General features: G+C 28.1%; 1 protein-coding gene across 1 annotated transcript in view; it reads left to right on the top strand.

Moving 5' to 3' along the window:
* Positions 1 to 15353, top strand: part of LOC100201155 (zinc metalloproteinase nas-11) — a 95120-nt gene extending 79767 nt beyond the window's left edge. Inside the window, exons 16-22 of the mRNA XM_065813477.1 lie at positions 3208 to 3333; positions 6227 to 6354; positions 6847 to 6934; positions 12175 to 12198; positions 12287 to 12450; positions 13248 to 13426; positions 15161 to 15353. Coding sequence (XP_065669549.1) covers positions 3208 to 3333; positions 6227 to 6354; positions 6847 to 6934; positions 12175 to 12198; positions 12287 to 12450; positions 13248 to 13421 — 704 coding nt within the window. The 3' untranslated portion in view covers positions 13422 to 13426; positions 15161 to 15353. The remainder of the gene's footprint in view (positions 1 to 3207; positions 3334 to 6226; positions 6355 to 6846; positions 6935 to 12174; positions 12199 to 12286; positions 12451 to 13247; positions 13427 to 15160) is intronic.
* Positions 15354 to 20609: the final 5256 nt, after the last annotated feature.

Below are 20609 nucleotides of genomic sequence, written 5' to 3'. Positions count from 1 at the left end.
TTAATATGAAAATAGTTAATTAAAAAATTATAATAAATGAATTAGATATAAAAATTAAATTTTAGAAAATAAATGTAATGTGGTAGAAAAGTAGTTATTATAGAGATAGATAATTCTTTTAGTGGAAATAAAAATATAAATAAAAATACCAATATAAATAAAAATACCAATATAAATAAAAATACAAATATAAAAACATGTTATTTTGTTCTTAAATTGAAATGCTTATTTTCTTAGTTATTTTGTTTATAAATATATTTATAATTATATATATTTATATCCAAATTCTAAATTATTTTAAAGATAATTTATATAGATATAGATTTGATTATTATTTATTTATTTGGTAAATATTTATGCAGGATAAATTCAGAAATTTTTACATTTGTGTTATCAATGTGTCAAAGTCCTGTTATAAAATATAATAAAAATTATGATAAAAACATATTGAAAAAGTATTTCTATATAAAAAATATTTAAGATAAATTTTTAACTTATTTTTAAATTCAGTCAACGAATTACTTTTCCAAAGTTCTAATGGTAGGTCACTATACACTCTAGAACCAGAGTAATAAAAATAATTTTTAGTAAATTCAAGTTAGATTTTTGGAACTTTAATTAGGTGGGTGTTATTTCTTGTTGTTTTTGCATGGTTGAACATTAGTAGTTAAAGAAATTTGCCTAAGTTTCAACATGATAAACCAAGAATACATTGCTTGTTAATAACAAGATGCAACAAAAATTTCCAAGAATAGTGATTTTGTGTTAACTCTGTGGTTACTGTTTACATTTATTATACAAGATAAATATGTATGCATAGAGTCTAGCTTATTATTTTTGGAACAGGTTGAGGTAAAGATTTCCACAGTAGGTTAAAGCAGGTATAAAAGTTGACTGGAAAATGTGTCCCGCTACAAGAGGTGTTAACAAATATCTAGTTTTCTTTAGTAAACTTTAAGTTTTTTTTATAAGCTTTGTTAAAATAACTACTCATGTTTAGTGTAAGGTTGATACCAGTTTCGGGTGTAGGTGGGTACCAAGGTATTTATAAATCAAGGTGAAACATATTAAGATGAAGTTGTAAGAAACATTCATAGAATTTGGTTGTTTTAAAAGCAATTTTCAAGCTCTATTTTCCAAACTCCAAAGTAAAAAATAAGCTCTTTTTTCATACACCATTTTGAGATTTCTTTCATATCAGATGAATGGCATGATTTTATAACAAATACATCTTTTCCAGGAATGAATATAACTGTCGTCAACATAAAAAATAGATTTTGAGATTTTCAAATAAGATAAAAATTCATTAAAGTAAATAACAAATAGTAAAGGGTCCCCAAGGTACATCACATGCAACTATTCATATGGTATATTATTTCACTTGTAAGCCATTTTATACCTGTAAGCCATTTAGTACTTTTTAAAAAAAAAATTTTATTATAAAAACTTAAAGTATTATTTTGCTTGAAGATAAAGAAGATAAAGGTAAAGATTTGTGACAAAAATGTTGATTTAAATAAGTCTTAATTTGCAAAAATTGGTCTTTTTTTCAATTTTATTGAGCTAAAAATTAACTTAAATGAAAATATTTTTTTTTTTGCAGAAGCAACAAATAAGCCCAATAACCTTGATAAAAGTTGGAAGTTGTTAAACAATTGAAAAAGTATTTTACATGTCCAGTAATTTTCATTCATGAAGAGAAAGATCAAAAAAGTTTATAATGATGTTCAGGATATTTGCAGGAAAAGATTAACTAAAAAGGAAGAAATTGATAACATAATGAAGTCTATGTTTGATGTAACTTATTGTAAATGTGTGATTGTTTCCTTTAATGAATCAAATTGTTTGGAATGTAAAAGAAAACTGTAAATGTAAAAAATCAGCAAGGATTCCCTTAATGGCGTTTTCAAAGCTTAAATTGTTTTATGATCAAAAGGTTACATTTAGATTAAAAGGAAACGTTGATCAAAGTAGTAAGAAAGAACATGACCTGAAGAAGTTCAAAGAAAAGGAGATCATAAGTAAAAGTCAAAGAATATTTGATGAATTTCTGGAAAAATGTTATGATGAAAAAGGGTGTTTTAATGGTGAGTTAGAATGTTCCAATTACACTGAACATACTGATCTATTAGGTAAAAGTTAGGATTTCATACTGATAGTAAGCGACCGGGATTGATATTTGACCAGAATCAGGGCCAAGTTTGATTAAATACATTTATACATCCTAAAGTATATTTTTTCAATTCAAAATTCATGTTATATTTTGTTATAATATATAAAGTATTATAAATTTTTTTCTAGCCCCGGCAATCAACCCCTGTTAAATCTTATAGTATATAATATACCATTGAATTGTAACATAGATTTTATTTCAACATGATCATTTGGCTTCAAATAATTAACATCAACACCTATCATTATTATTGCTTTTTTGAATCTAGCTTAGTTATCGTTTCTGAAAACAGGTTTGAAAAATTGGGTTTTAAGGTATTTTGAGCCATCAAGTGTGTTAAACAAGGCACAAAATAATATACTCTTCATATTTAGATTATTTTGAAACAAATGTTCTCTATTTTGTTGGTTTTTAGATCTTTATGTCGCACCCAGTTTAACTTATTAGATATGTAGACAACAACACTTCCGCCATGGCCATTTAAACGTGTGCTGCTTAGAAATGCCCTCAATATCATATAGCCATAATCATATAAGCAAGGATGATACTAATAAATTAGTATCGTCCTTGCTTATATGAGTTTCACTTAATCTTAATATGTCAATATTTATGTTTTCAAACAAATTGGTGATGTTAATTTGATTGTTCCATGGATATAAATATTTAAATAAAAACATTGCAAGTCATTTAATATCGAATGTTTTCAAGATTATTCCTTAGATAGATTGATTTCAAAATTATTTCTTAGATAGATTGATTTCAAGATTATTTCTTAGATGATTATTTCATATGATTGATGTGTTTTGTTCTTAGATAACTACCTTTATTTTCTTCTTAGGTTACTGATTGCGTTTTCGTTCTAGGTTACAAAGTGTTTTTTGTTCTAAAGTTACTTAATGTGTTATGTTCTTAAAAAACTGTTTACTTTTTTAGGTTACTTAATGTGTTACATTTTTAAGACTGTTTTTTTTTAGGTTACTATGTGTTATGTCCATAAACACTGTACTTTTTTAAAAGACTGTGTACTTTTTTAGGTTACTATGTGTATTTAGAAGCATCTGGAATAAATCCAGGTGTTCAGGCTGTAATGCAAAGCTCTTTTATATCTCCTGGTCTACATTGCATGAAGTTTGCTTATCACATGTATGGATTAACAACAGGTAAAGATATTTTTATTACATATTTTTATTTTGTAAAACATGTGTACTTTTTTGTGTATTTTGTATGTGTATTTTGTATTGTGTATTTTGTAAAACATGTGTACTTTTTTATTTTGTAAAACATGTGTACTTTTTTATTTTGTAAAACATGTGTACTGAGTTGTTCAAATTTATAAAATGTCAAATCTTTTTTTGTAGATAATAGTAGATAAATTTACTTGTTTTTTGTAAATAAATTTACTTGTTTTTTTTTTTTTTTTTTGTTTTCTTTTTTTGTTCTAATTCACTCCCAACAAGACTGCAAGCAATCACTATTAAGTTGGGAGTTACTAGAAAAAAAAAAGAATAGAGTTAGCAAGCAAGGAAACGGTTGACAGAAGGCTTAAAATGTTAAAGGTTGTATGAGTCAGGAAAACATGTAGATGGGTTGAGTTCCAAAGTTTTTAGAGCATGCAGTGACAGATACAGTAAAAGAATGAGGTTTTGTTGAAAGGCGAGGCAACCGAGATTGAGTTTTAGTTGATGGAACTAGAGATAATAGCCTCTTTGAGCAGCGACCATGATAGTATTTCTAGAAAAGAGGTGCAACTTTATGACAATGGAAAAGTGGCTCAAGAGTGGGTCCAACTACGTTTACAATTTATTTTTGGACCTTGTCTAGAAAAGAAAGACCATCACTAGAAAAACTAGCCAAAATACAGTATTCCATATAGGGAAGAATAAAAGATTTGTAGAGGTAGAAAATAGAATCAAGAGAGAGAAAATGGCAAGAACGATGAAGAGTAGCAACCTTAGCAGATGCTAATTTAGTAATCGATTGTATATATGATTTCCATGAAAGGACAGTAGTAAACAGTAATCCAAGATGACGTAAAGAAGAGGACTCAGTAAGAGGGTTGCCATTCATTAATATAGTACTGTGATTTGCAGTAAACAACTGAGTTTTGTTGGATTTAAAATTCACAAACCACTATATACCCCAATCTTTTACAGAAGTGAGATCAGATTCAAGATAGGCTGCCTGTTCTAAGCAACCGAAAAAGAAAAGACTTTTTGTCAAGACAGGAGTATAAAGTTGAGTCATCAGCAAAAAGAGCTACTCTAGATGTAAGTTTGTTGGGAAGATCATTAATGTAGATAAGAAACAAAACAGAACCAAAGATAGAACCTTGAGATACCTCAGAAGTTACTGGAAATAAAGAATAGTGTTGGCCTTCAAGGATGACTTTAATAAAGCTGTTAGTAAGAAACAATTTGATGATCTTGAAAATTTTCCTAGATACACCATATGAAACAAGTTTATGGAGAAGTCCAGCATGCCAAACTTTTATTGACAGTCTGAGATTTGTCAAGAGCAATAGCCCATGCCTCTCTGCCTCCATCTAATGCATGATAAAATTTTTCAGTCACAGCAGTTAGCAAGCCAATGAGTGAGAGGATCAAAAACTGTATTGATTGTCTGACAGTAAGTTATTTGACTCAAGATGGAGTTGAGAAATGTGTTTATCAAAAACTCAAAGACCTTGCTAATAACAGAAAGAAGACTGGTGGGTCAATAATTGGAGGGGTCAGAATGTTCAACCTAGTTTTTGAAAATTGGAACAACAGATACCATTTTTCAGCAGACAAGAAAACAAAACTGTTCAGGTAGATAAATTTACTTGTTCAGGTAGATAAATTCACTTGTATGAGTAGATAAGTTTACTTGTCCAGGTAGATAAATTTACTGGTTCAGGTAGATAAATTTACTTGTTTGGGTAGATAAGTTTACTTGTTCAGGTATATAAGTAACTTTGTATTATTATTATTATTATTTTACTACATGTAATATTAACTTAACTTATTAGTCAAAAAATTATAACTTCACTAAAGTCAAAATGACTTAATTTCAGTAATCTCAAAAATGAGTATTTTTAAAGTGTGTAAAAACCCTCAAAATTCAAACTGGAGATAAGTTAAAATAAAATGGAAAAATAGCTTTATTATAAAAAATATTTACAGTTTTATTAGTAGGTGTTTTTAAGTCATTTTAAAATCAAGTTAAGTTAATATTGAGCATAAAATAAATCCTGATTCCAGTGCTGGAAATAATGGCCGATAAGCAATTAATTATCATCTACTTTTGGAAAAAATTTTGTTTTGATCTCCTAAGTGAAATGATATTTATTTATGAATTTAACTTTTTTAAAAAAAATTAAAATAATGACTAGAAATGGTAATATTTCTTTTAAAGTCCAAAGTCCAAAATAATAAATAATGTTTTTGATAGGTAAAAAAACATCGCTTGAAAACATAACAATTTAAACAGTTTAAACTTTTGCTTAAAATTTTGGCATTTAATGATCTCAAAAGTTTGAGGTAAAATATTGATTGAATTGTTTTCAACATCTCAAAAGTTTGAGATCATTAAACGTCAAAACCGTGTAATAGTTTTTGTTTTAAGTTTTTGATTAAAATAGAAAGCATAAAATTATCAAAATCATAAAATGGAAGATAAAAACAACAAACAATTATTTAATTTAATAAGAACTAAGTATCCAAAGAACCCAAAAAAAAAACTTAGCAAAAGAAAGTTACATTTAAAAACACTTAATAGATGGAAATATCATTTTTGTTAAAAAAAACTTTCAATTGATTTGGGTGATTTAAGATATGCTAAAAAGAATATATGGAAGATTTATTGAGAGTTAGAAGCAGAAAGAGATTTATTTAGAGTTAAAAGATTATTCTTTTAGTGTTTTTTGATTATCTTTTTTAAATTAGTGTTTTTTGTGGTTGATTGTGATTTTTTGTGGTTGATTGTGGTTGATTGGGCTTTATTACAATACACATTCATGTTATAAGATAATTATTTTTAATAAAATAATTCAGATGTAAACTTTTGTAAATATAGGTGAGTTACAAGTATTTACAACAGATGATATAACAAAAGAAAAAACGTTGTATTTTCACAAAATTGGCAATCAGTTAAATGAATGGCATCCTTATAGTTTCGATTTCAATTGCATTAATAGATGTCAGGTTTGTTAAGTAATTTTTTATTTATAGGTTTTAGTTTTTTAGCATGATAAATACCTTTTGTGACCAGATGACAAGATGACTCAATGGGAATTTTGCGGTATATGCGGTGCCTTTAAGCTGGTTGTGTGTGTGTGTTTGTGTGTGTGTGTGTGTGTGTGTGTGTGTGTGTGTGTGTGTGTGTGTGTGTGTGTGTGTGTGTGTGTGTGTGTGTGTGTGTGTTAGTATGTATGCTATAGAAAAAAAATAGCCAGAAAAAATCCCTCAGATTTGTTTAGGACAAAATAAATAAAAATAAAATAACTATTAGATAATCATATTTAAATGCTACATTTATATTATAAGATAGTTTTAGTCATATGCGTATTAGGTTGGTTAAAAATATATATATATATTCTATGTTTTTTAGATTTTTTAAAATTGAGTACTCATTAAAAACTTAAGGTAAGATATTATTTTTACAGTAAAAATAATAAATATATTTGGCTGCTTTAGATATCAATTGTTGCAACTCGTGGTAATGGCTTCCAAGGAGATTCTGCAGTGGATGATATTATTATTAAAGATGACTCATGTGTTCCTGGTATGCAACAACATATATGTATTTAACATATATTGTGTCTTACGTACATATGAAACTAAAGATGTCTTGTTGAAATAGTATCCAAATATGAAATATTGGACTTATCTATCAGGGTGGTTCTTATCTACCAGGGTGATTCTTATTTCTCAGGGTGGTTCTTATCTATCTGTTATAGTAAAAATCAAACATCACATACAAAATTTGGTTCAAATTGGACTATATTTAGTAGTGCCTCATTGACTTTTCTATAATTATTAAGTTTTTGACTTTCTATAAATAATGTTTTGACAAATTTTGTGAGTTTGTTAATTAATTTGTTGACATCTATAAGGCCTTGTTCACACTCCACAAAGAATATACATAATGTTTTGTTTGTGTTTGCTTTTATTTATTTTACTTTACATAATTTAAAAAAAAAAATTTTAATTTTTATGAATTGTTTATGTTGCTTATTTTTCAACACCTAAAAGATGGATGATAGAGCAGAAAACTCTGGGACATCTTTGGTATTGGAATTTGATTGGTCTCTAGTTTTTTCATTTCTGTGAAATAAGAAATAAGATTTAGACATTGAAATATGTTAAAAGGATAATATGTCTACTAAATGAATAACATGGCAGCTTGGTGATATTAAAAAGATTACCAAGTCTTAGTTTATTATTGTGCAGTATACCAAGTATGGTTTTGACACATTTAGCCTTCCTAGTGAATTTTTACTCAAAGATCCAGATATCTGAGAGCAATCCAGATATCTGCGAGCAATGGTTTTGTCAATGTTCAAATAAGAGTAAAGATTTTTTTTTAAATGAATGAGAGTCAACAGATTGAGGAGTTGCATAAAATTAATGAATAATTGTGGCAACGAACAAAGGTTTCTACAAATTGTTTCTCACCATTTAAAAAACTGAGTTGAAAAATCTACTGTTTCAGCTTTGAAATAGCTAAATAACTAAGGTTCAGTAGAGTCTGTTAATTTATCAGATAGTAAAAGAGTTTTTAGTTTACTTTTTGAAATTTGGAAGCCGTTTTGAATTTTTATAAGGTTTTTTAAAGTAAACAATAATATATACATTTTAATAATATAAACATTTTAACTTTCTTATTTTGTTAAACAATTTAACTTTTGAAGTTAAACAATTTAACTTTTGAAGTTAAACAATTTAACTTTTGAAGTTAAACAATTTAACTTTTGAAGTTAAACAATTTAACTTTTGAAGTTAAACAATTTAACTTTTGAAGTTAAACAATTTAACTTTTTCCAAATTTAAAGAATTTGAATCATTACGATGTATTAGATATGATTATGAACATCATGTCAATTTTTGAATACTTTGACCTTAACTAATTTGCTTTAAACTTTTCAGGAACTGTTTTTAGGTGATATGGAATGGCATTTGTAGATTTCCATTTGTTTGTTTTTTATTGCTTCGAGTACTTTATATATTTGGTGGACTTTTTACAAAAAAAATATTAACTTGAAGCTTTTACTGTTACTTGAGAAAGAAATATTTTTTTGAAACTTTTACTGTTACTTGAGAGAAAAATATTTACTTGAAGCTTATACTGTTACTTGAGAAAGAAATATATTTTTTGAAACTTTTACTGTTACTTGAGAGAAAAATATTTACTTGAAGCTTATACTGTTACTTGAGAAAGAAATATTTTTTTGAAACTTTTACTGTTACTTGAGAGAAAAATATTTACTTGAAGCTTATACTGTTACTTGAGAAAGAAATATTTTTTTGAAACTTTTACTGTTACTTGAGAGAAAAATATTTACTTGAAGCTTATACTGTTACTTGAGAAAGAAATATTTTTTTGAAACTTTTACTGTTACTTGAGAGAAAAATATTTACTTGAAGCTTATACTGTTACTTGAGAAAGAAATATTTTTTTTGAAACTTTTAATGTTACTTGAGAGAAAAATATTTACTTGAAGCTTATACTGTTACTTGAGAAAGAAATATTTTTTTGAAACTTTTACTGTTACTTGAGAGAAAAATATTTACTTGAAGCTTATACTGTTACTTGAGAAAGAAATATTTTTTTGAAACTTTTACTGTTACTTGAGAGAAAAATATTTACTTGAAGCTTATACTGTTACTTGAGAAAGAAATATTTTTTTGAAACTTTTACTGTTACTTGAGAGAAAAATATTTACTTGAAGCTTATACTGTTACTTGAGAAAGAAATATTTTTTTTGAAACTTTTACTGTTACTTGAGAGAAAAATATTTACTTGAAGCTTATACTGTTACTTGAGAAAGAAATATTTTTTTGAAACTTTTACTGTTACTTGAGAGAAAAATATTTACTTGAAGCTTATACTGTTACTTGAGAAAGAAATATTTTTTTGAAACTTTTACTGTTACTTGAGAGAAAAATATTTACTTGAAGCTTATACTGTTACTTGAGAAAGAAATATTTTTTTTGAAACTTTTACTGTTACTTGAGAGAAAAATCTTTACTTGAAGCTTATACTGTTACTTGAGAAAGAAATATTTTTTTGAAACTTTTACTGTTACTTGAGAGAAAAATATTTACTTGAAGCTTATACTGTTACTTGAGAAAGAAATATTTTTTTGAAACTTTTACTGTTACTTGAGAGAAAAATATTTACTTGAAGCTTATACTGTTACTTGAGAAAGAAATATTTTTTTTGAAACTTTTACTGTTACTTGAGAGAAAAATATTTACTTGAAACTTTTACTGTTACTTAAGCTTTTTTTAAACTAAACAGTGCACAAAGTAAAAAATTATTGGCTAATACTTACCTTTTGCATAATTCACCAGACAAACTTTGTGAAATTTAAACTCAGCTGATTGATCTTTGGATCTTATTGTTGATGGCTGTTATCTCTAACTTTTAAGATGGCTGTTATCTCTATTTTACCCTAAACAAATATACTTATATATCATCTATTTTGTCATGAAATTATTTGACTATTTTTTATCTGCTATTCGTACCTCAATCATCTTTTTTTATTGCTCTTCTTTGTCCTAATCACTCTTTTCAATCTTATTCTAATAAGATTGACCAAAACCTCTTTATCCATCAGCCAATATTGTTGTTATTGGTTGCTTTATGCTCATCTCACTGAATGGCTCGGCTCCAGTACCACTAATATTGCTGGCTCTAAAGCTCAAAATTTTTTTTTTCAAAATCTCTTTTTCAGGTACTTAACTTTGTGACTCAGTTCCCAGATAAGCCTAACTTATCTTCACTCCTTGATTTGTGTATCATTCTAGTTTGTGCTCAGTTTCTCCTTGTTCTCTATTAGGTTGTTCAGACCATGTTTGACCATGTTCCTGACCACTATGATCTTATTAAAACTTTTATCTCGTCCTTCTACATCATATACACCATTGCACTTCTTAATAGTATCTTAAAGCTGACTGTGATTCTTTTCATGATTTTCTTTGTGGTTCTTTGGGGGATGTCTGGAAAACGGATGGAACTTTATTATTGCAGGAAAGCTTTGGAAAATCTTTAACAATTTCGATAAAAAAAAGTAAGTCTATGATTTCATCCCTTATACATGGATCTGATCTTATTACCTCTCCCAAAGATAAGACAGAACTGTTTGCAAATAACTTTTCTTATAACTCATCATTTAAATCTAATAGAAATAGCCACAATCTACCTGTTGTCCCAAAGAAACAGTTTAATCGGTTGTTAGACATTCAAATCACTCCTAGATCTGGTGCTAAAGTTATTTCCCACTTAAATTTTTGAGAAACAGAGAGGTTTTACCATACTTTAGGTGAAAGCGGTGGGTCAAGGGCTCTTGACATATTGATGGCTTTTGATAAAGTCTGGCATGCTGGTCTTCTCTATAAGCTTGATTCATATATGTGTATCTGGGAAACTTTTGAAAATTATTAGATCACTTCTTTTTACCGCAGTATTAAAATTGTCCATGACAGGCAACACGCGTCTTCATTTCCAGTAACTGCTGGAGTACCATAAGTTTCCATCCTCACAGTACTTAATCCTATACTGATGAATGATAACACTCTTACTTAGTCCTTTATTTTACATCTTGAATTATCATTCACTATTGACCTCTCATGAAAACTCATTCACTATTGACCTCTCATGAAAACTCATTCACTATTGACCTCTCATGAAAACTCATTCACTATTGACCTCTCATGAAAACTCATTCACTATTGACCTCTCATGAAAACTATTCAATTTATTGCAAAGTTAGCATCTGCCAAAGTTGTCTTTATTGTGCATTGTCATTTTCTTATTCCTAATTCCATTCTCTACCTCTATAAATCACTTACTTGTCCTTGTATGGAGTTTTGTTCTTATATTAGGGCTGGTTCTTCTAATAAAACCCTCTTTCTCTTTTAAACAAGATCCAAAGACACATTGTAAATGTTGTTGGACCTTGTTGCTAAGCTTGAGCCTCTGTCTCATCGTTGTTATATTTTTTTTCTACAATACTAACACTGCATAAACAAGTTTTTATCACTTGTCCCATCAACTAAAACTCATGGCCCATGATCTCACGTGATTTGCTATAAATCTCACATGACTCCTATGATCGCTATATAGTTAAGTTGCATCCTTTTACTGTAATTATTTCTTCATCCTCAAAAAAACTTTTGTTGGTTTGATTTTTCCTTGAACTTTGGTGCTTTAGAATTCTCTCCCATCTTCATGTTTTACTCATCATCTTCATTTTCATCATCTTCATGTTTATCATCTTCATGTTCATCATCTTCATGTTTTACTCATTATCTTCATGTTCATCATCTTCATATTTTATTCATTATCTTCATGTTCATCATCTTCATGTTTTACTCGTCATCTTCATGTTCATCATCTTCATGTTTTACTCATCATCTTCATGTTCATCATCTTCATTTTTTACTCAAACAAAAGTTTTTTTTTTCGGTTGCTTTAACTCTCCTCTTTGTTTTCTGTTATCTACCAACATACTGTGTTGGTAGATAACAGAAAAAGTGGTTACTTGTGTGTCTACAGTTCTTAGTGGTGACTTGTGTGTCTACAGTTCTTAGTGGTTACTTAGTGGTTACTAGTGGTTACTTATGTGTCTACAGTTCTTAATGGTGACTCGTGTGTCTACAGTTCTTAGTGGTGACTTGAAATTTTGCTATGCAAAATATATTTACACACAATTTTTATTTTGAGCATTATATTTGATATATATTTATAAATGCACCAAGTCAAAGTAAATTTTCAATATTTTTTGTCATTATTTTTAGTTTTGAAGCCACAGCCTCAACCGAGTAAGTATTTTATTATTTAAAATTTTATAAATTATGTAAGTTTTGCTTCTCCAGTTATTAGTTTGTTGTTTCATTTTTTTCCCTCCAGTCTCAAGGGTTGGCTGTTATAATGATGTTGGTTATATTGCGGGAAAACGTCTTTTTACAACATATGTTAACTATCGTTCATTAATTGACTGGAATAATATGAATGATTCATTAAGAAATATTACTATGTTATGTTCTGCTAATGCTAAAGCCAACAGTTTTGAAGTAAGTTTTTTATTTTCGGATTGACTACCAACTAACTCAATATTTATTTACATTTAAAAAAAAATCTTTATACAATTCTAATAATTCTAGAGGTTAATATATTTATGAACCTCAAGTATATATATTTAAAATATTAGTATAAAATGTATTCCTTAAGCCACTTCATCACTGATCTGAAATTTATATAGTACATCATATGATCTAAGTATCCTATAATGTTAAAACTAAGTTCAGCCAGCCATCTAAATAATTTTGTTACAAAATACTTTAAAGGTTGTGTATACAATAATTATTACCATATAACATAATTATTAAAAATATATAAAATCAAAGCATAAAAAGTAAAATAACATGGGGCAGAAGATGTTCTTAAGGCCCTTTTAAAGTGATTTTAATTTGATTCAACTAATAATAATTTTTAACTGTTAAAAAATTATTGGTTCAATTTTAAGAATTATATATGAGATAAAAATATTATATGTGATATAATATTTTTATCTATTATATATTATAAAAATTATATATAATAGATAAAAATTATATGAGATACAAATTATATATATGAGATAAAAATTATATACAGGAGATAAAAATTATATATAAGAAATAAAAATTATATATACGAGATAAAAATTATATATATAAGATAGAAATAAAGTCTATTGAATAAAATTGTATTCATGAGAATAAAAATGTGTTGTTATATGTTCAATAATAAATGCAGTAATTTTTTGATGTTTATTTATTTTTCTATTTTAATAAATTTTTAAATTTAACATTGATTTTATAATTTTTAGTACTTTGGTATTGAATATTGGGGAGAGTGTTGGATGGGTGCAACACCAGATATTAATTATGGTCGTGATGGTGAATCAACTGACTGTTGGCCTTCTCCAGATGCAAACTTGGGACCAATGCTTGTTGGTAAAGATTTAACCATTATGGTATACAAATGGAGTTTGTCAAATTAAGTTTGGTAAGCTTATACTTATATATACAGCCCTGGGAATTAGGGTCGGCATTCGGCAATGCAAACCTGCCGATCTTGAATTGTTTGAGGTCGGCAAAAAATTGCCGACCTTGTTCTTATGGTTTATGGTAAAACCTTTGTATCAAATTTTTTTTTGCTGACCTCCAAAAGATTAAGGTCGGGAAATTATTGCCGACTTTAATGTATATAACTTTTGATTCCAAATGTTAACTGGTGTAATTTATTTATATCTTTTAAATGTGTGTAATTTATTTATATCTTTTACATGTAAATAGACATCTAAGCAATCTTGTACATGTAAGTAAACTACTCAACTAAAATCAACAAATAATATATATTTTATATTAAATTGTAGAAAAATTACTATTCCCCACTAAGTCGATTTTTTACTTTTAAAATAAATTTCACTTGCTCTGCCCTCAGATAGTTAGGAAATTGTGTCAGAAAATTGGAACCATCATCCTTTTAATTTCTACTTAATTCCAATTTTTTGCAAGCAATTAAAAAAAATTCAGTAAAAACGTCAGTTTAAATAAAAATTTATATAACAATTGGAGGATGCAATTGGAAAAGAGGTTCTATAACTTCCCAGTTTTTTTTAGGAAAACTAGATTTTTTTGAGCTCTTTCCTTATTAAAAATAGGAATGTTTCTGTCACATTACAACAAGCACTAACGAAACTTTATAATAATCACTAAAGTTTACATAGAAACCGCAAAATATACCTCGTAACACAAGACATTGATTTTTTTCCTCAAAATGAGAAAATTTCTCTTTTTACTTTTAGTTTACCTCTTTTAACTACTATTTTTAATAATAAAATAGTTTAATAATAATGCTGAATAAATATGCTGAATAAATATGCTGAATAAATATGCTGAATAATACGCATATATAATACTTATGCTATATAATACAGTATACATATGCTGCATAATACAGCATATACTATATTATACAGCGCAGCAGCAACCAATGGTAGGAGAACAAGAGATGCAGAATTTGATCCCCAACAGTTAAACATAAAAACTTGAAACAAAGTTAGGTTGATAGCTTAATTAAAACCATTATCCTTTTCTCATTTTTCTTTCAAATTTAATATTATAAAAATGAAACACCATGCACACTTAACTCACAACACCCAATTAAAGAGCATTATATTCCGATCAAAAGTTTAAGGTTAATAAAATTATTTCAAAATATTCTCAGCTCCACGGGTGGAAGATAGATTTTGGACTATAATATCATGTTTAGCAACAGACTGCAGCTAAACCCTTTTTTTAGCTTCATCCATTATACTTTTATCCAAAACATCAGTATCCAAAGCATCAATTTTGTCAGTTTCAGTAATGATGCCAAGATCTTTAAACAGTCCTTTACCAAGAGCGACTGCAAATTTAAAAAGATAATTATTTTTTTTAACGTAATCAAGTAAATTGGTCACCATAGCTACTGATTTTTATAATAACTAGTAACCACATCTCTTAAAATCGAACTTAAAATCAAAAATAACTTTTATGTTATCACTTAGCATTTTTTTCTTGTTTCTTGAGAATGCATGTTAAAAATAACTTATATTTTGTAACATTTTTTTTTTTATTATCAAAATCTTTTGACTTAAAATGAAATTATATATAAAATTATAAATGATTGTATGTAAAATTAAAAATAAAATTGTAAATGATTGTTAAATTAACCAAACTAAACCTTTATTTCTAGGTCAAAAGCGTGATATCATATTTATTGAAATACTTCTCGACTTCAAATCCAAAAATGTATTAATTAAATATACTCGATAATCCTAATATTCAATTCTCAATACCCCAAAATTTGTAATTAATATGAAGTATATATAATTTGTAATTTTTCATTTTACTTTTTGATTATATGGTGTGATAACACTGCACATGAACTGTTTGTTTTTTATTTTTTTGTTGCTCCAATAATTTCCTTAAAAAAGTTATTTAATTGTAATAAAAAAGTTTGAATACATAAGTTGTTGCGGTTTTGTACCTAAAATTAACGATAAAGGTCGCAAAATGCCCGAATCACAAAAAATTGTCGCCAAATGTAGGAAAAAAAGGAGCTGTTTTCTAAATATTTTGCGTCCCCTCAAAATTAGGGTGTGTCGATTTTTTTTTCTTCAAATATCGAAAAAGAGTAGTGAAAAAAAGTATTTTTATGATTAGTTAAGAACAGAGAAATTGTAATAATTTAATTTCATTAAGCGCTCGGTAAATTTTGATTTGAATTTTTACACTTTTGGTCATTTTTATTATTATTTTTTTAATGAAATTGCACTGATAATTGTTTTTGTATCTATTATCATGCTGTACAACGTTCTTAATAATACTGAAATTTCAAAATGCATATTTATATCAAGTAAGCGCTGGTGTTACCTAATAGTAATTTTTACATTTAATGCCATGGCTAAAGCCCTCCCCTTCCGAAAAAAAAAACTTGTCGTAAGGGCTTGAAATTCTAAAAAACCTTCAACAATTAGGTATTACTAAATTACTCCTTTAGTTTGAAAAAGAGGCCCTAAAAAATACCTTTTCCCGAATATCCTAGGGTCTACCCCCTCCTCCATTATGGGGTTTGGGCTAGACTAACCATGACCGTGTTACAAAGTAAGCATTTTTCTTTACAAAATAAGCATTTTTCATTGTTCATATAATTCTTGCCCGCGAATAGAATATAAAAACTAACCCTGTCAACAATTTAACTGTTAAAAGTATTAAAGGTACAAGTTTATAATTAAGACATTTTAGCCTTTGGCTACTTCACCTGCATTTTAACAAGGGTTGATCTTTTTTGCTTCTATTTCTTGACATTAAATGTCTACTTGCAAGCTGAGCACGTATATAAGATTCTCTTCTTTCGTGTGGGTATACATAGCCTGCAGCCTCAGTTACCATTTTGCAATATCTTTCAACTGACTGTGTATGAGAAGTCCAAGAAGGAACTTCCATAGGATAGTTTACAAACTCTTTGATAGTGACAGATGTAAGAGTGCGGGTAAGTGGTGGCTCAGTTACATTTAAGTCCCATATTATAAGGTCTCCTAGCTGATCAACATTAGGATTTATTTCTGGTGTTTTTCTTACTCTGATACTACTATCTCTAACTTGAGTTACATTATCTCCTTCTCCTCGAATCTTTAGAATCTTAGTTGTAGCTTCTTTTCTTTCATCTGTATTTTTGCTGCAAAGCAAGGCTTGTAAAATGGCTTCCGAATGTACATACCACGCTGATCGCCTAATTGTTGGCATAACAATATCTAAAACATTTTTATTCTGTGTTCTAATTAGCTCTAGTTGATACAAAACATGTCTAGATCCCTCTATCCAATTCGATTTCACTTTAATGTTAAACCTGTTAGGTATGCAAACACTAACAATAAAATTTACAATCATTTGTAAATTTTCTATATTTTTACCAGTAAGCCCATAATTTGACACCCAAATTCTGGAAAAATTGACATGCTGTTGTTAGCCATCTACTGTGACAGACTGGTCCAAATTCTAGCATTCCTAACCTCTAAGGCAGAATTCCAGTTTTTATTGCTTGGCAAATTTGATAGGCATAACTTTGATCAATGCTTAAATCCTTAATAATCTCCTGACTGAGATACATTAAAGGAGGACCTAAATTTATTATAGTGAAGTTTGAATTAATTTCAATTTCAGTTGATGCGTCAAGCATTTTCCCAAGTGGTCCAGACCATTTATTATAAGAAAGTGTTGCGCCATCTAAATTTTCAATTAAATGCCTTAACCCTAACTCACCAGTGAGTAGATCACAAACAATCCATACTAACCTTCTGTTTAATTTTTTTTCTACCCTTTGCATGACACCACCTGCCCAACCTATATTTACATTTGTGCTATTTCCTCCAATAGCCATAAGATTTTGAATTTGATTCTTACTTTTTAATCAGTCAACCGACTGATCTGCAATAACTTCTGCTTTTTTTTTATCAGCTGTCACATCTGAAACGAAACGAAAAATATAGCCATCCCCAGGGTCTTAATAACCTAAATAAGTTTACCAGGGCTTTCCTTTTGGTCCGAATATAAAAATGAAAAGAAATGTATAGTTACGCATTTTTAGTACTTATTTTGGTAATAACCAAAATAAGCAACAATAAAATGAAAAAGTACCAAGCACTGAAATAATTTTATGTTTAAAAATATCACTCCTATTAAAAAATTATATAGTTATATTTTTTCACTACTCTTTTTTGTAAATTTAAAAAATTTCATTTTACCAAAAAAATTGACACGCCCTACTCAACATGATCTAATTTGTTTAAATTTTATTGTTTTTGCTGACTAAGGTGGCCCTCAATTAAGGAAGAAAAAAAAATAACATAAAAAGCTAAATTTTTTAATTATTATTTAGTCTACCCTTTTTTATCATTTTTTCCAACAACCAACGGTTATCGTATATATTAAACCAGCGGGAAATGAGGACTTTATCGTGGGTTTCTACTCGTTTCTGAATACTGGAAAAGAGAAGAAAACCAAAAAATATTTTTGAACAATGACATTTAAGTTTTTCTATTATTTAATTTTTTTTAAATTGTTTTGAAATGTACACATGTTTAAAATGTTTACGAAATCTGATTAAAAAAAATCATTTTTTAGAAAAATAATTATACCTGTGGTTGTTAGGGTGATAATTTTTATAGAAACTTGTTTCAGGTTGAATTTCACTAACATAAATGCATTTGTTTGAGCTTTCTTTACTTAAACGTTGGTGCGCAGTTAGTTTCATTTGCTTCATTTGCTTAAAGACCAGTGATGTTTATAGCCTTCGATGTGTTTGGCGTCTAATTAATTGTTCCTCTTCTCTAGATAAAGAGTGCTCATTAGGTGCATCATTACGCACCTCATAAATACAAAGAAAGCTAGTGTGGTGGGTTTTATGTTATTTAGGTGTTGAGTAATGGCTGATGCTGGTTATATGGCTATGAATGAAAATATCACAGTAGCGGTCAAGATAAAAGTTGGAGAGAGTGATGGTTTTTGTTCTCTTTAAAGAGCTTAAAGGGTGCTATTCTATACAGACAGTTTGTGACTGATTGAAGAGAGAGAGAGAGAGAAAGATAATACTAATAGTTGGAAATAAGTGTTAAAAAGATATAATGGAAGCAAAAGTCTTAGAACATAAGTAAGACTTAACTTATGTATTGTAAAGTTGAGAATGCCCTACCCTCCCTTGTCAAAAGGGCTTATAGGATCCTATAGCAATCCTTTAAAAACTATAGGTTCTATAGGAAACCTATAGGTCCTATGGGATTGTAATAGGAATCCTATTACAATCTTAAAGGTCCTATAGGATTACTATAGGACTAATAGAATTTCTATAGGTTATATAAGAATTCCATAGCAATCCCATAGATCTTATAGGGTTTATATATGTACCCTATAGGTTTATTTAGGATTTATATAAGATTCATGTTGGACCTACGACATAGATTTTTGATTCCTATTACACTCCAATAGGTTCTATAGGACTCATTTATGTTTCCTATAACTTCTATAGGAATTCTATAGGACCAATATGATACCTATAAGAATGCAATTGCAATCCTATAAATCCTATAGGATTCAAATAGAAAGAATAAAACCGCCATAGTATTAATAGTATAATCATAAATAAATCATATATTTCGTACAAGATTCGTATGAACCTCTTTTGGGAATAAACCAATTTTCTAAAGAAAGTGATTGTTTATAATTAGTCCTACTAGATTCTATAAGCTATTTAAATGTAAAATACAGTTTTTCACTGTAAATTTAAGGTCAACTAACATTACAACATGGTTTGTCCAGCAAATTACAAAGTAAATTAAAACCTAATGGAATATAATATACTGCATTAGGTTTTATTTTGCTTGAAATTATTTTACGTTTAACAACAAAACTTTTGATTAATTACATACATTGTTTTGTTAACCTCTTTTCGCATAACTTTTTTAATATTAAAATAAATTAATAAATCTAGAAGTATTCACTTGGTACATAGACAACAAATCTGCTACTGCCAATTTGAATCTGACAAGTGGAGTTGACGGATTACGCCACAGAATCTAGGCATTGCTAATAGACATATCAGTATAGGCTTTACGTGTCCTATGTAATAATTTGTAGTGAACATATCACATAGGCTGACTGATATAAATAACATATCAGTATATTATATTGGCTGCACCTTGTTGATACCGGAAGGCTTTCTTCCATAGAAAGAAGTTAGATTGATTGCTAAAGATGAGAAGAAATTGTAAAAAGATTTTATAGCAAAAGAAATAAAATAAAACAAAAGTATAAAATTTTAAATTTTTGTCCTTAGATGCATAATGTATCATTTCTGATACAGTTGAAAAAAAATTTATAAAAACGAAAAACCAAATATACAAAGAGGACTACCTATATATATAAGAAACTTGGAGAATTTTGGTAAGCGTATAATTAAAAGAAAAATCTTGCTCAACAAAATGATGTATTTAAAATAATTAGTTGATTTGCTGCCGGACGCCTTTTCGATAACATAAGCAATAAAATCAAAAGTTCAAGTCATAAAAAAGTTCCAAGTGCTGTGGTTACATTCACCTAGATATCGCTTAAGATAGGCTTATTTCCCGTAAAAATCGTCGCGCGTTCAACCAAAAATACGCCATTTATAAACTGTATTATGTATGATACAGTTCACAGAAGGGGTTAATAGCCGGTATTTTTTTAATGATGAGATAGCGAAGTAGTTTGCTTTTTTTTTTTTTTTTTTTCATTTATTTAGCCGTACAAATATTTACAAGTTCCGTGTTTTATAATAAAAACAAAAATGGCAAGGACGAAAAGAAGACAGGTTTGCCTTATCACCAAGTCCCTTATTTTTTCAAGACATTTATATAAATACGTTGTAACTAAAACTAAAAATGAGAGAAAAAAGCAAAATGTTTCAAAGAGGTTCATATAAAATGCAAAATAGTTTAATAGAGTCTTTCAAAGTTATTTTTAATAAAAGTAAAGGAAGTAATTTAATCTCAGTAATATGAAGGTTAACTTACGGTATTGCAATGTCATATATATTCAAATTTCAAAGTTATGCATTAAAAGAAAATTTTAAAAATTCATTCAAGAAAACAAAAACCAACAGCAACAAA

Source organism: Hydra vulgaris, chromosome 12 (genome assembly GCF_038396675.1).
Source record: "Hydra vulgaris chromosome 12, alternate assembly HydraT2T_AEP".
Lineage (NCBI taxonomy): Eukaryota > Metazoa > Cnidaria > Hydrozoa > Anthoathecata > Hydridae > Hydra > Hydra vulgaris.
This window is presented reverse-complemented; position numbering and strand designations above follow the sequence as displayed.